Genomic DNA, 14,388 nt, shown 5'->3' on the forward strand with positions numbered 1-14,388 from the left:
CTATAATTTTATTAACTACCTAGGCCCAACTAGAATATACTCCACTAATTTTGGCCCTTTGAAAAATAATGTTTGAGTGTATTAACACGATTGCTAACTGAATCCCGTTTAATGACACACTACAAATGAAAAGAAAACAAGTCTTTTGGACCGTCGACGTTCCGCGAGTAACTCCAAAAGATCAGCAGGATATAGTTCCACACAGAGTGCCGGCTAGGGAAAAGGGTCGAGGAGGCCACTATCGCCTCCATCATGAAAGGGGAAGAAGGGAGAGAACCCTTCCTCAACCAGCAAAACAGTAGCCAAACAGCAATAAATAGAACCAATTATTAAGTTAAGCAGTGGAACACAAAAATGTTTGTTAGAACTAATAATAATAGAAATAATTGAAATATTTACATACTAATATTGAAAATAAGAGAACTGTGATAAATTGGTTTAAGATTTAAAATTAACTAAAAAAGCTGTGATTTGTATAAATTTTATAAATAGACTAAGCAGCGCAGTAAGATAGATATAGTGAGTAAAAAAAAGAGAATGGAAAAAAAATAAGGAAAGTGAAAAAATTATTAATAAAAATAAAATCCCTGATCCCAACTAAATAGGGGCGAAAGCTCTCTTTTCGCCTTCAATAGCGGGGGCCATAAAAAAACAGTATATAGTTAATATACAATGACATGAGTGTAATTTTGACATTTTCGTCATGGAATTCCGTGTGGAACAGCCGTGCGGTTTACTTCACGCAAAGAGAACTAACGTATCTTTCCTTCTAAACCTCCCACTACTACTTCTACCTCTAAACTCTCATTATATTAATAATGGCAACATTTCTTATATATTCTATACATTTCTTATATATTCGCGCCAAATTTTGACAGATGTCAAACACATGGTCGAAGATGATTTAAAAATAAATTTTACTCAGATTAATTACAGTTTAAAATGGCCGCTTAGGTGGCATGTTTCTGAACGAAACTAAAGGGGTCGTATGCGGTTTGAAAGTTTTAATGTATTCCTCCTACAATGTCAATTTATCGCAAACCGTACCCGCGGTATAAAAACTTTGCACAAAAGCAAACTATGACTATTTAAACGGCTCGCCTATTTTAAACTTTTGTCACAATTTACGAAATAGTCATAGATGTAACATGTTTGATATGTTTTTATCAGTTAATATATTAAATTATTGTAGTGTTCACGCTCCAGCTGGCCACTACAACCACAATACTTTTATGTCAAATCATTATTGCGCGTTCGAATTCAAATTCGAACCTCGATTTGAGTCTGAACGCCATTAGTGAGGCATATGTGAATGCACATTTTTCGATCACTCTTGGCTACTATCTACCTCGCCAGGGTGCTCGGGTGGTAAGTTACTTCTGCCGTATCGCGTAAACTACTAACAAACTCTATGTTCCCGATCCCTTCTTTATTTATTTATTAATTAATTACATTTTTTACAGGTTTTATCACTCGAGCCAATTTCCTATGGGTAACGATTTTACATTGAAAGAAAGTTGATTATTTATTACATAGCGCCTGTCAAAAAAAATTAACAAATGTTTTCAAACTAATCTTTGCTTTGTTCAAAGTTGCATTAAAACTATTTTCAATTTACATTTGTTTCTGATAACATAAGAATACTCTATTAAACTGAGTATGTTTGTATATATATAATATAAATATAGATCACAAATATTCATTTATGTTCGCGTAAATACACTACAATACTAAGCACAGATAAGCACTACAAAGTAGATATTAAATTATTTATTCAATTAATTATTAGATCACTTATGTTTCATAAAAAGATAATCAGAAAAGGTAAATAATATACAAAGTCGAATTAAATTGAGCTCATATATCATTATATGCAGCTACCGGCATAAACATAGTAAGGTAGCAAACGCGATCTAATCTGAGAAGATTTCACAGCAAACTCAGTTTGCTTTTGGTGATTACTATCACAAATATCCTTCGTCATCAGCATCATTTCATCCAAAGAATGTTCTATAGACATAAGTCTCTCCAATAGACTTCTAAAAGGACCTGTTGAAAACAGTCTGCATCCGGCGTCTTTCGACGAACTTAATGAGGTTGTCTTTTCACCAATATCCTTAAAACAATATCTAAATCAGAATATTCTTTATTCTAATAGGATGGTACAAGCACTTTCAAATCGTTAATAAACATAAAAGTTGTTTTCTCTACAAAAAGCTACCACAGGCTCGGAAGGTAGTTGTGCTGAGAAGAGCCTACAGTAAAAATGTAACTTAGTTTAATTAAGCATACCTGTGCAATTTGATCGAATCTTCCGAAGAGCTCGTTGAGGGTCTTGACCAGGTCTGAAGCGCTGAGGCGTTCCGAGAGAGGAGTGAAGTTCACAATATCAGCATATAGAATACTGACGTTGTTGTGCCGTTGAACGTGCATTTCGTGGAACCGCGTCTGCTTCGAACTATCGGCACAGGCGTCTGCCATCTTTAGCATGATCGATCTCTTCACCTGGAACAAGAGAGACAATTACAATCTTCTACATATATCGCTGCAGATGTCGGAAGCTATTTATACATTTTTGTGTACGGTTCTCGGAAATTCTAATCGAGCACTATCTCGAACTTACTAGAACCTTATCCGTAGTATAAATAAGTGTACTCCTCATGTCTACAGTTCAGTTTTGTTTTTCGAGTTATAAGATTATGATCTACGATCAGTGATACAAAATGACTATTTGGTAAGTTATTTGAACAGTGATGTCTTGAGCGATTTGGAAAGCGTAGTTTGGAATAAGCGAAAGAGTACTTTGTGTTAAAGTAAGGTGACCATATGATTTGTTAATAAATACTCCTTGTGAACCAATGGTGTTTCATTTCGAGTAAGAACCCATAGTACATAACAATACATTAAAACGTTAAAAAACCACTAGGTTGTGGATAGATTGTTATATTGTTTTTATTTTATTTATCAAGGATCACTTAAATAAAAACGTAGGTATATTTGTGATATAAGTAACAGACAAACACAGATTACATGTTTTAGTAAAAATGTTGTAAATATTCAACCAAAGATAACTTAATAAAGTTATTTTAAGTAAACTTCATAGAAGGTCGATTTAAAAAGAAAACGTCAAGTGGACACTTGACTCGACTTGCTCGTACATATTTATCATAAGTATATATCAGGGGTGGCCGAGCTCCTTGATACTTGGGGCCATTGTTCGAAATTTTAAAATTTTTCGCGAGCCGCAATTGTAAAAAAAATTGTCAATTATATTTATTGAAATTATTAAACAAAAGTACAAAATATGTGCATTGATGTTAAATATAATGGCACACGTATATGACAGCACTTGTAATAATATTTAAGATACCTGTTAGTAAGTAGTGTTAGTTAGGATCCGCTAATTTTGTGGTGGAATAATTATAGTAATAATTCACACCAGTAATTTGTTTCGAATCCCAGGAGCTGACATAGGTAATATAAATATAAATATTGAAATAATTCAACAATCAATGTAAGCCAAAAAAATCGTTCAAAGAGCCGCAGTTTGGCCACCCCTGGCAATTTTGTTTTATTACTTTCGTATTTTAAATTTTGATAAATAAAGAAATTTTTGGTACTTACTATTATATGATTAGTAACATAAAATTATTCCTCTGATCCATGCTAAACTATTAAAAATATACAAACGAATTTAATGTAATTCTGTATACATACATATAATTCTGTGTTCATATATAAATATGAATATATATATATACATATATATATATGAACACCTATAGATATATGATATAATTTTAAAATTAAATGTTGGCACGGTCTCTGTAAGAAGCTACCACTGTCTCGGAAGGCAGTTCTGCTGAGAATTGTATTATTTACATGTAAGTTATGTGATTAAACATTACGCTCTCGTGAAATATGTTTCCATGACAGATTCAACACATCCTTGAAGAAAATTGCGCGCCGGAGGTAACATTTTCAAATTAACATTTCTTTAGGTATCTAATGTCGAATGCCAGATATTTCCTGTTATATGCGATTACTTTTGTCTTAATTTTATTTTGTTGGAGATGTGGTTTGACCTTTCCTAATATTTATGTTGTATTAAATAAGTTTTTAATGTTGTGTCACCTATAGAAGAACATATAACAGAAACAACTATTTTATTTATTAAGGTACTTTCAATTATATGTACTGATATATGTATATGTTTATGTATATGTTTATTTATATATATATATATATATATATATATATATATATATATATATATATATATATATATATATATATATATAAAGTTTGTCTGTATGTCCTTTGTAAAATCGTAAACTACGCATTTTATCATGTGATGATCTTTAGCAAAATTGTTATTATATTTCTAAGTTATTATGACAAATTTTCGACAGATGGCGCTACTGTAATTCCAATGAATTTCATATATTGCCGTAACAGTTCATGATGATATGAATTACAATTAAAACAGCGAACGAATGATGACATTTCGAATTATGGGTGATATAAGAATTTACGTAAATTGTGAAGTTCACATTCTCCTCCATGATTAAAATAAAAACGAAAAAAAATGCAGTTTTTGTTAAATTCCAGGCGGACAAAGTCGCGGGGCAGTAGTAAGTAAATAATTGTATGCTGGTTACCATCGCCATCGATTTATGATTCATAATAATTGATAAACTGTATGACGTAAAGCATTGTTGTGAAATTTCGCGGAACAACATGAACGTCATGTCGCATGTATCAAAATTTGCAGTCTTTTATACATATAACTCCATATTATCCGATCTGTCTGTGATACAGAATTAAGTAAAAGTATAGAGGCTAGTAACATCGCCTCTCTAGAGGACGACGAAGATACTCCCTCTGTGTTCTTTTTCAAGATAATTATTCTGAGTATCATACATATAAATAAGACCTAATTAAGTAAGCTAGATCGGGTAAAACCCCACAATCAAAAAGGAAAACTTGTTATAATATCGTTGACACTTGTAAGTTAAAAGTAAATTAATTGATAAAGTGTTTACATTATAAGTTAAAGAAATATTTAATGGAATCAGACGTTATTTTGCGGAAGTCCATCCTAAGTAAGAAAAGGACCAATATTTAGCCACTTTCGCACATGCAGTGGTAGTCGTGCAACAAAGTGCACCGCCCGCCAGCCCGCTGACAAATTCCCATGTGGCAAACAATGCAAATTACACAACCGCCACCGTTAAATCACCCAACACACGTTTCACCCCTCCACGGGGAATCCTCAAGAGTCATGCTACACCGATTAGTGCCAAACACAGAGTGGATTCTGTGTTTGGCACTAATCGGTGGCTAAATATTGGTCCTTTTCTTACTTAAGTTAAACAAAGACACTAGTAAATACTAAGGCTGTCATATGATGTATTATGATTTTGGAATATAAAAAGCTATGATACAAGAATGATAGAGATGTTTGAGAGATACGTAAAGAATATTAGAATTTAAGAAGTAAGAAAGATAAAGAATAGAAGGAGAAATTGCAACCTATTCACATAAAATACTTCTTCTTTAATATAGCGTATTTTAGTCCTTTTTCAATATTTGACACACTTGTCAATCGGCATTTACGACTTTATCGGGCTTGAAATGTGAGTGACTAAAATCGTTCATTCTAGATTTTCACTAAGTTTCTTCCTTGAGAATTCTGACTTAGGTCGGTAGATACTTTACAGGTGAAGTTCAGATATTGATATAATATGATTCAGGCTTTCAAGGGAACTTTTAAGACTTGCTGCCTAAAATTATGTACTAGGATCTACTCCATCAAGCCCACGGATCCCTAGGTCTCTTAGAAGATGATACATTGAGTCACCTATCTCTATACTCTTCAAGAAGAGATAAAGATTTGTTTATTTCATGGGCTATCAATTGATATGCGTTTTAGAGCCCAAGAGAACTAAATCTTGGCACTGCAAATGTTACTAAAAGTGCTTTAGTTTCAAATTGATTATTATTAACTTCAATTATATTAATCACAGTCTGGCTCATCGATACGTAATAAATCGATTTCTCGACCTCCATTATTCTTTATTATAAGATACTGATCCCGCAAACGTTGTTTTGCAAAGAAATAATGATTTTAATTTACAAATAAAAAATAAGGGATGATCATAGAGGGGTGAAAATTTAGGGTTGTATGTGTTTTTGTATGCTGTATCATAAAAAATTAAAACAAAAAATTTCGTCAAGAAATTAAAAAAAAAATATTTAGGGGTGGACCACCCTTATCACTAAGGGGTATGGAAAATAGATAGTAGCTGATTCTCAGACTTACTGAATACGCATATGAAATTTGGTAAAAATCGGTCAAGCCGTTTCGGAGGAGTTCAAGTTCGAACACCGTGACACGAGAATTTTATATATTAGATTAATTATATTTAATATTTCGACTGTATTGTTTTAAGGGTGGCGTCATCGATGTATACATAATCAGGTTGGATTGGTCGACATGCGTATGAGGTTCATACATCTAAGTTGTATGCGTACGTGACATAAGACTTGTAGTAAGTAACTGGCAAGCAGAAACGGGGTCATTGCCGCCAAACGGGTTCTGTGGAAGAGCATTCGCATTGGCGGGAAAATTATTAATTTAACTTACGTAAATTTCTTAATGATTTAAATTTATAATGATACTTTATTTGTTTAATAAACACACGAAATTGTTATATTCTACTTAAGACTTTAGATCAGTGATTCCCAAAGTGGTCTATATGGACCTCTAGAGGTCTACGTCAGCGAAAAAAAATTTGGGGTGGTCCATGAAATGAAAATGGGGTCCACGATTGTGGATCTCAACACATACACTGATAGTACCTATTTACTTACATCATACTATCTTATAATATCAAAACATTAACATTATTTATAAAAGTACCTATGAAGTAAAAAAATATTATATATATTCATAAAATTGTAGGATGTTGGTATTCGCTTTGTGGTCGCAATACATTTTCATAACATAACATGTGTTTTTACTTTAAGTTTTTAACACTAAACTTCACTACAGTTAGAAATTTACAGGAAATCAACATCAGTAAGTAGGGTGTCTACCCAATACGGAAAAATATGGCAGGCGGTCTACGACACAAAAAAGTTTGGCGAACTCTGCTTTAGATGAAGACAGTTTTTAAAGATCCCATTGGAAAGCTATGAATGCCTGTCCAGTAGTAGAATTACGGCTACTTCTAAACTACGATTGAAATGATCATGACGATATTGAAGATTAAAATGATCATTCTTTTTTAGTTAGACACAATATAGCGTTCAAACAATCGCACCTATGTAAGCAAATAAAATGGGCAGATAATCGTAAAGAGTGTCAACAATGAATAAATATAAAGATGTGTTTACATGTGGCAAAATAAAATAATATAAAGGACGCTGAATGCAGACCGCTTTCTACTTATCCTATTGGATGAATCTGTGGGAGGTCTAAGTCTAGAAGATTCTATATTCAATGAATGAATCAAAAGAAAAATCGTCAATCCCTGAATAACATCAGAGTCTACGCAAAGTTTAATTATATATCTCTACTCTCTGATTCTACCTACTTTATAATTTATATATGTAACCAGTTTCATAACAATGATAACATATAACATATTATTGTTGTGATGATTAAAAAAACTATTCATTGCGTTCATACAAAGCAAAAAAATTGTTATTAAAACTTCTGCGAACCTAGTTTTAATAGGCCGCCGATAAATACTTTTGCATGTTATTATAATTACATTAAAAAATAATTAATAAATTGTTAATTAATGAGGTCGAATGTTAACGACGATGTAAATATTTGGGTCATGAATCTATGTAAATAATTAATATGTAATATGTTAATTTATTTTGATATGAGAAATGTTTGTAATAGCAGTGATTTTGCAAAATTTTCTTTTTTAATAAAATTGACATTTTAGTTAGTTCTTATAAGCAAGTAGCTTAATTCGAACATACGTAGACTTAATTTTTAAGCTGTTGATTATAGATGTTTGTTATGATTTAATATAATAAATCTATTTTGACTTATTTCCAAGGCCACGTTTGAACAAGAATCTAGCGAATATTTCTCTTAAACTTTCAGCGAATACAGTCTTTGCTGTTCCAGAAAGAAAGTGGCCGTGTTCCAGTTCTACCCCTTCTGTAATTACTCTCATAGTTAGGCACAAGTGAGAACATCTTAGATCAGTGGTATCCCATCAGTAGAGGACTGAGACACGCGATAGTAGGTCGCGGATTCGATTCCTGGGAAACAATGTTATAAGTCCCATTTTGTACCTTAATTATATAGGATTGCTACTGCTCACAAAGAAGTTCCCAGAGGATGGGCAGCAGCGTCATCTGCGTACTATAATGCCACACTGTGATCGACTCCCTCCAATCGTTGCAATTATGGTACATCCTCCGGGAATTATTCAGATGTAGGTTTGTATGTAATTCTAAAACTCATACATATGTCTATATGTGTATATATATATATATATATATATTTATAACTTATAACAGTAGACAATATGTTTTTTTACATCTCGTTCATCACTATCTTGGGAGAGACAGGGTCTTTTTTGTTGTTAAATAATTTTAATATTTTTTTTACTTTCTTTTTTATTAACATCCTCTCTTTTTTTCGTCACAATATCTCCCATTCCCACACATTACCGTTCTTTCTTCTTCTTCGCTTCTAAAATATTACAGTGGGTTTTTCTTTATATCACAGTTAAATATATTTTTATTTTTTTCTATATACCTTCTTCTCGTCTATCCGTTTCATCTATTTACATTATCCTGTAATTTTCTAGTTACATTATAACGTTATAAACAGTATATTAAATTACTTAATTCTATGCCTTCGTACTTCAAACGTCACCAAAACATGCTATGTTTATACGTAATATGTTTATATCTGCTGCAACAACGTGACAGCATACAAGATAAGAGAGGCGTAATGGCTCACGATATAATTCCGATGACCCGGTCAGAGATATTTAGTATATCGATGTTTTTGTAATTTGATGTATGAGTATAAATATAAAGCATTCGAAAATCGAATTTAATCTTATTAAGACTTTCAATGGAATTTCATTGACCACGAGATTAGTTTTTGTCGTTTACGATGGACCTTATAAATCAACGTTGACCAACTGTTTGGCCAGTATAAGTTGTAGGTGATGGATCTTTTAGAAAACTCAAGGTCAACCAGCAATGGAGAGAGTTATTCCAAACCAAGATAATAACCAAGATAAGCGACATAGTCTGTAAAATTTATCTACTGAAGTAGCAGTGACCGTTGGGGTTTAAAAGTTCTGTGGCGATCACAGCGCGGTGGTGTCGACATTAATAAAGAAGACTCGACAACTATAGAGTTCACATTTCATAGTGATCACTTTAAACAGAGTGATAAAGTTTTTGGCTCACAAATGAGATATACATTTACCTCTTTTAAGCATTTACAGATAATCAAACAATATATATATATATATATATATATATATATATATATATATATATATTGTTCGTCGTCAATTTATTATTCGTATCGTCAGCTATGAACACTGCACCTGTAGTTATATATCTTTCATAGAAATTTTACGAATTAATCTCCAAAACCTCAAAGAGTCTCGTCTGAGAAATTCATCATGTTGTCCGTGTTTTAAATAGTTCGGTAGGTCGTCGCATGTTTGAAATTCCAAAACTTATTATACGTACCACCGAAGGAATTTCAGTCAATTATGTACCGAAAAGTATTTAACTTTAATGAAATTAACTGGTCCGTATTAATCCGTTTTTGAGGTTTTAGTTTAGGGCCCCATAAGAAGGCTCAAGGTCTCCCAGAGAACAATGGAGGGGGCCAGGGGCGGCTTAACCTATAATGCAGGGTGTGCAATGCACACGGGCGCCGCTGTCTCAGAGGCCGCTCCCTGAGACGGCAAAGTTAATAGTTATAGCTAAGAAAAAGACCAATATTAAGCCACTTCCATGTTTCATGTTACACCGATTAGTGCCAAACACATAGTCAAATGGCACTAATCGGTGTAACATAACTCCTGAAGATGCCCCGTGGAGGGGTGAAACACGTGTTGAGTGATTTAACGGTACTAGTTATGTATTTCGCATTGTTTGCCACATGCGCAATTGTCAACGGGCTGGAAAGCGGTGTACTTTGTTGCACGACTACCACTGCATGTGCGGAAGTGGCTAAATATTGGTTCTTTTCTTACTGAAGATATATGTTAAGTACAAAATGTGAAGATAAAAATAAAATTATTATATGAAAAACTGCCCCTGTGTATCCTATACAAGGAATGAGGCCCCGAATAACGGAGGTAAAATGAAAAAATAGGACTACGGCATAACTATTTCGTTATTCCCGCAAAGGAGGTGTACCTAGTCACCTAAGAGTAATAAGATGATGGAAGGAAGGCGATGAAAGCAAGAAGGAATGAAAGAACAAAATAAATGAAAGATATTGTGAAAGATAAAAGGTAAGAACAAAAGAAATTGAGATGTATGAACGTGAGTAAAGAATAAAGGTAAAATAATTGAAAAACTTATTTTGTAAATATAGTTCCTGATCCCAACAAATTAGGGGTACGAGAGGCCCCCAATAGCCATAAAAAAGGAGGTATCACACCGTATTTTTTTAAAGTAAAAAAAATAACAAAGATTATGCTGGTATATCCAACATATAACGACATGCATGAATATACTTTTATGCACTTACTGTATTTATAAAAGAAAGATTGCAAATAATTAAATAATTCAGCTGTTCCTTTTTTGCCAGCTATACAAGTTCCATCGCTTATCAGACTCTCAATCTGATAAGACGGGAAACCAGGGCGATGTTGATTTTGAAGATGTCGATAGCATTGTGTTTCCTCGATATAAAGATAATAAACCTATCGATAAGTCTAATCGCATCTTAAAGCCAATATAATACTTCCGAAACTGGGTTATCGTGGTATCAAGAAAGTTTTATTATTGTTATTGTATTGTTTGCTCCATGTTAAACGGTTTTATTTAGTTCGACCCGTACGGAATTTATTTGGATCAAAAATTAGAAATTGAAATTTAAGCACCTTCCCGTTGTCAGATTGATCTGAAATTTTTTAGATAATTACTTATATATTAAATAAGATCTTGGTAAAGGGTTGAAACCTACTTCATATTCATCGCTACTGCTTGTGTTGCTAGCTTAGACTGTGAAATTTTACGAGCACCTGCTCTTTGACTATGTATGGAGGTGTGAAGGAAGCATGCTTCTTGACAGTTTGAGCCATTGTGTTACGTGTTTAAAAGGTATAATTTTGTTTAAAACATGTAAATAAAAGTATGGAATATGTGTATTCAATTTATATAAATTTCACATATCTGTATAGTTCTTTATTTGGCGAAAAATTCGTTAGTTTGTACTAAAGTATTTGATTTCTCCTATTTTATCGAGGAAAAAAATTACTATTGAAAAAATTCACAGCAGTACTTTTTTAATTCAGAATATTTTTGTTTAATTTTGTACAAATTTTAAACCAACAGTAAAAGCTTTGGAGTCATATTTCAATTGTCGAACTAGATCTTTTTACATCTCCATTATTTTTAATTCTCCGAATTGTTTTTTGATCATAGTTATATTGCAAATAATAAATACATACGGACATTTATAATTTCATCTACGTCGTTTCAGTCAAGGCATCGACCTCTACAAAAGATATCTATAGTAGATATACTATACCATACATAGATATACTATACTATAATTCCCACGCTTGGCAGGTTTGTCGATCGCAGTATAATATTATGGCACTACCTATCTACTCACGTACAGTACCCGGCGAGAAATATTGCACATAGACCTTTGGAAAGTGACAATCGGCTAATTTCGGCTTCGTAGAGCACTATCTCTGTCCCACACTACCTATATGACGTTTTGTCAGTCGTTGTATTTCGTGCGACAGAGATAACGCTCTACGAAGCTGAAATTAGCCGATAGTTTCTTTTCAAAGGTCGATATGCAATCCTTTGGAAACTTGTTGTCAACAATGTTAATCCTATATAATAAATGCATGCAATCTGACCCACTAGGTACGATCGCAAGACAATCCTCTACCGCTTCTCATTATTAAAATTTAATAACAAAACACAGATATCGTTTTTACATATTAAAAAATTTTTAGATCGTGTGTTCCTACCCTTAGACTATCACTACTAAAGCTATATTATTATAACCTAAAACAAGTCAAATAAATGATTAGCGCATTCGATCTCAATCTTTTTTATGCCTCAAAGATAGCATATAGGCACGTGACTGGCATCAGTCCTAGTTTAAGGTCATTCATGCACATTGCCGATTCATAAGAAATTTCGATTTGAAATCTTTTTACAGCCCCCTGTAAATAAAAATTCAGGTATGTATTTCTTCGAAGGTATACGTGATGGAACATAAAACAATGTAAGTGGAGATTAGTCGGAATGACAATGGCATTGTTATTTTTAAAACAATGTAAAAATTTAGTGAGTTTTCACATAAAACCATTCATCAGCATTTGTTAACGATGTACTTAGGTAAAATATTTAATATAGGACTAATAACTTTTGTTTTAAAAAAAAAAACATTTTTTTTTTAAATTAGTTTCCATTAATTCTAACTTTTTTTATTATTAGTTGGACCCGCTATTGGGGACTGGACCGCGGACCCTTCCGTTCCGTGAACTAAATTCCGACGAAGCTGTAAAAGCCCTCAGGGGTCTAAGACAAAAGAAATACGATAGTTTAGTAATCACATTTAATGAAATAATTCAAAATACTTTGTGTGTACTTGTTACTAATGACATAGGGATATTATTATAAATTTATTCCGGCCATCATGAATAATGTATAAATATATATATTTAAAAAAAATCTTGTTACGAATTTGTCAATAAAAAGGATTGAAGTGAACAAAACTAGATGTCGATGCAGTTAATTGTAAATAAAGATTTGAAAGTATATTAAATTTATCAAATCTTGATGATTTAATTTAACTTTATTTTAGTTTTTATTTCGCCAAAATCTAACAGATAGTGCAAATAAAGCATATTGTTAAACTTTTTAAAACATGTTTCGTCGTAGAGTTTCTTCACGTCTCTTCTCAACAACTATTAAACTTTGCGAAGCGGTCAAAAATTAAAAAAAAATCAATGAATCCTGTTATAAATACCGATGTTGAATAAATGTATTTTATCTTATACTAAACACAAATAAATTGTTATTTTTACTTATTTCACCTGATATTACATAACTGCAATCATTTGAAACGTAATAAAAACAATGGTTATATAACTTTAAATGGGTAACATTTTCATACAATCTAAATTTAAATGTAACAAACTATTAATAAATGAGGTAATCGTAAATATTATTATCTTAAAAAACATAACAATGAAAGTAAAAAAAAAAACTAACTCTATTAAAGAACCGGAATATTCGTAGATAAATAATAAAAGATTAAATATTACAATCTTTTGTTTAAAACAATTCGAGTACAGGCAATTGTTCTATCTAATATCAGAACAATGCAAGGGTTACCTTAATATAGTTACTTATTAAAACAACACATTGTTAGTTACCTGAACATCTAATCTTTACTTTCAATAGAAATACGACGTTAATTTGTAAAGAAATTTATTTTTACTATCCTTTGTTTTTATACAAAACTGTTGAGTTAGCTTTTATCGACCATAGACGATAATCCTTCTAAACCTTTCAATTACCACCTTTATCGTTCCTTTATCCTTCCGCAGTACTTTTGAAATGGTAAGCGACGTTCATTTTCCCCCAAGAGGGAGGCAATGGTTCCACTATCTTTTTCCTTCCATATATTTGTAATGATATTAGTGTGAATATATGTAAATCATAATCAAGTTAGTTTTTATTATTATTTGGTGTTAATAGTTAACATTATATGAGATAAATAATTTTATCAGATAAAGCTCGATAAATGTCTGTAATAGGCAAAACCCATCAATTATCGGCATTTTAATTACTTACCCACTTTAATCGTCTGCATGACTTCGTATAATTACGATTTTGAATCTACATTTGACGTAATTAACTAAAATGTGCTAAAAGCACGTAATACCGCGGTATGACGTCATTAACTTAGTATATTAGATAATTTCGTATTCAAATTCATTAACCAAAAATTATTATTAATTGTTCCCTCTGAGTTCTACCTTGTAGTCTTTTTCAACATATTCAAAATTTTTAATTTGAACGCAGAATGAACGATATCTTTTATTCAAAAAAAGAAACTATTTCAAGTTTATTTATTTTAAATTAAACTTAATTATATCACTATACACAATAATGTAA

General features: G+C 32.0%; 1 protein-coding gene across 1 annotated transcript in view; it reads right to left on the minus strand.

Annotated features, from left to right (window-relative positions):
• The window catches only part of Ac76E (adenylate cyclase type 2 Ac76E), a 180,826-nt gene that overhangs the window by 47,440 nt on the left and 118,998 nt on the right, over positions 1-14,388 (minus strand). The window contains exon 6 of the mRNA XM_068762160.1: positions 2,293-2,505. Within this exon, the coding sequence (XP_068618261.1) occupies positions 2,293-2,505 (213 nt within the window). The remainder of the gene's footprint in view (positions 1-2,292; positions 2,506-14,388) is intronic.

Source organism: Battus philenor, unplaced genomic scaffold, assembly GCF_028537555.1.
Source record: "Battus philenor isolate CCGP_79_NKW_IND1 unplaced genomic scaffold, ilBatPhil1.0.hap1 SCAF_16, whole genome shotgun sequence".
NCBI lineage: Eukaryota > Metazoa > Arthropoda > Insecta > Lepidoptera > Papilionidae > Battus > Battus philenor.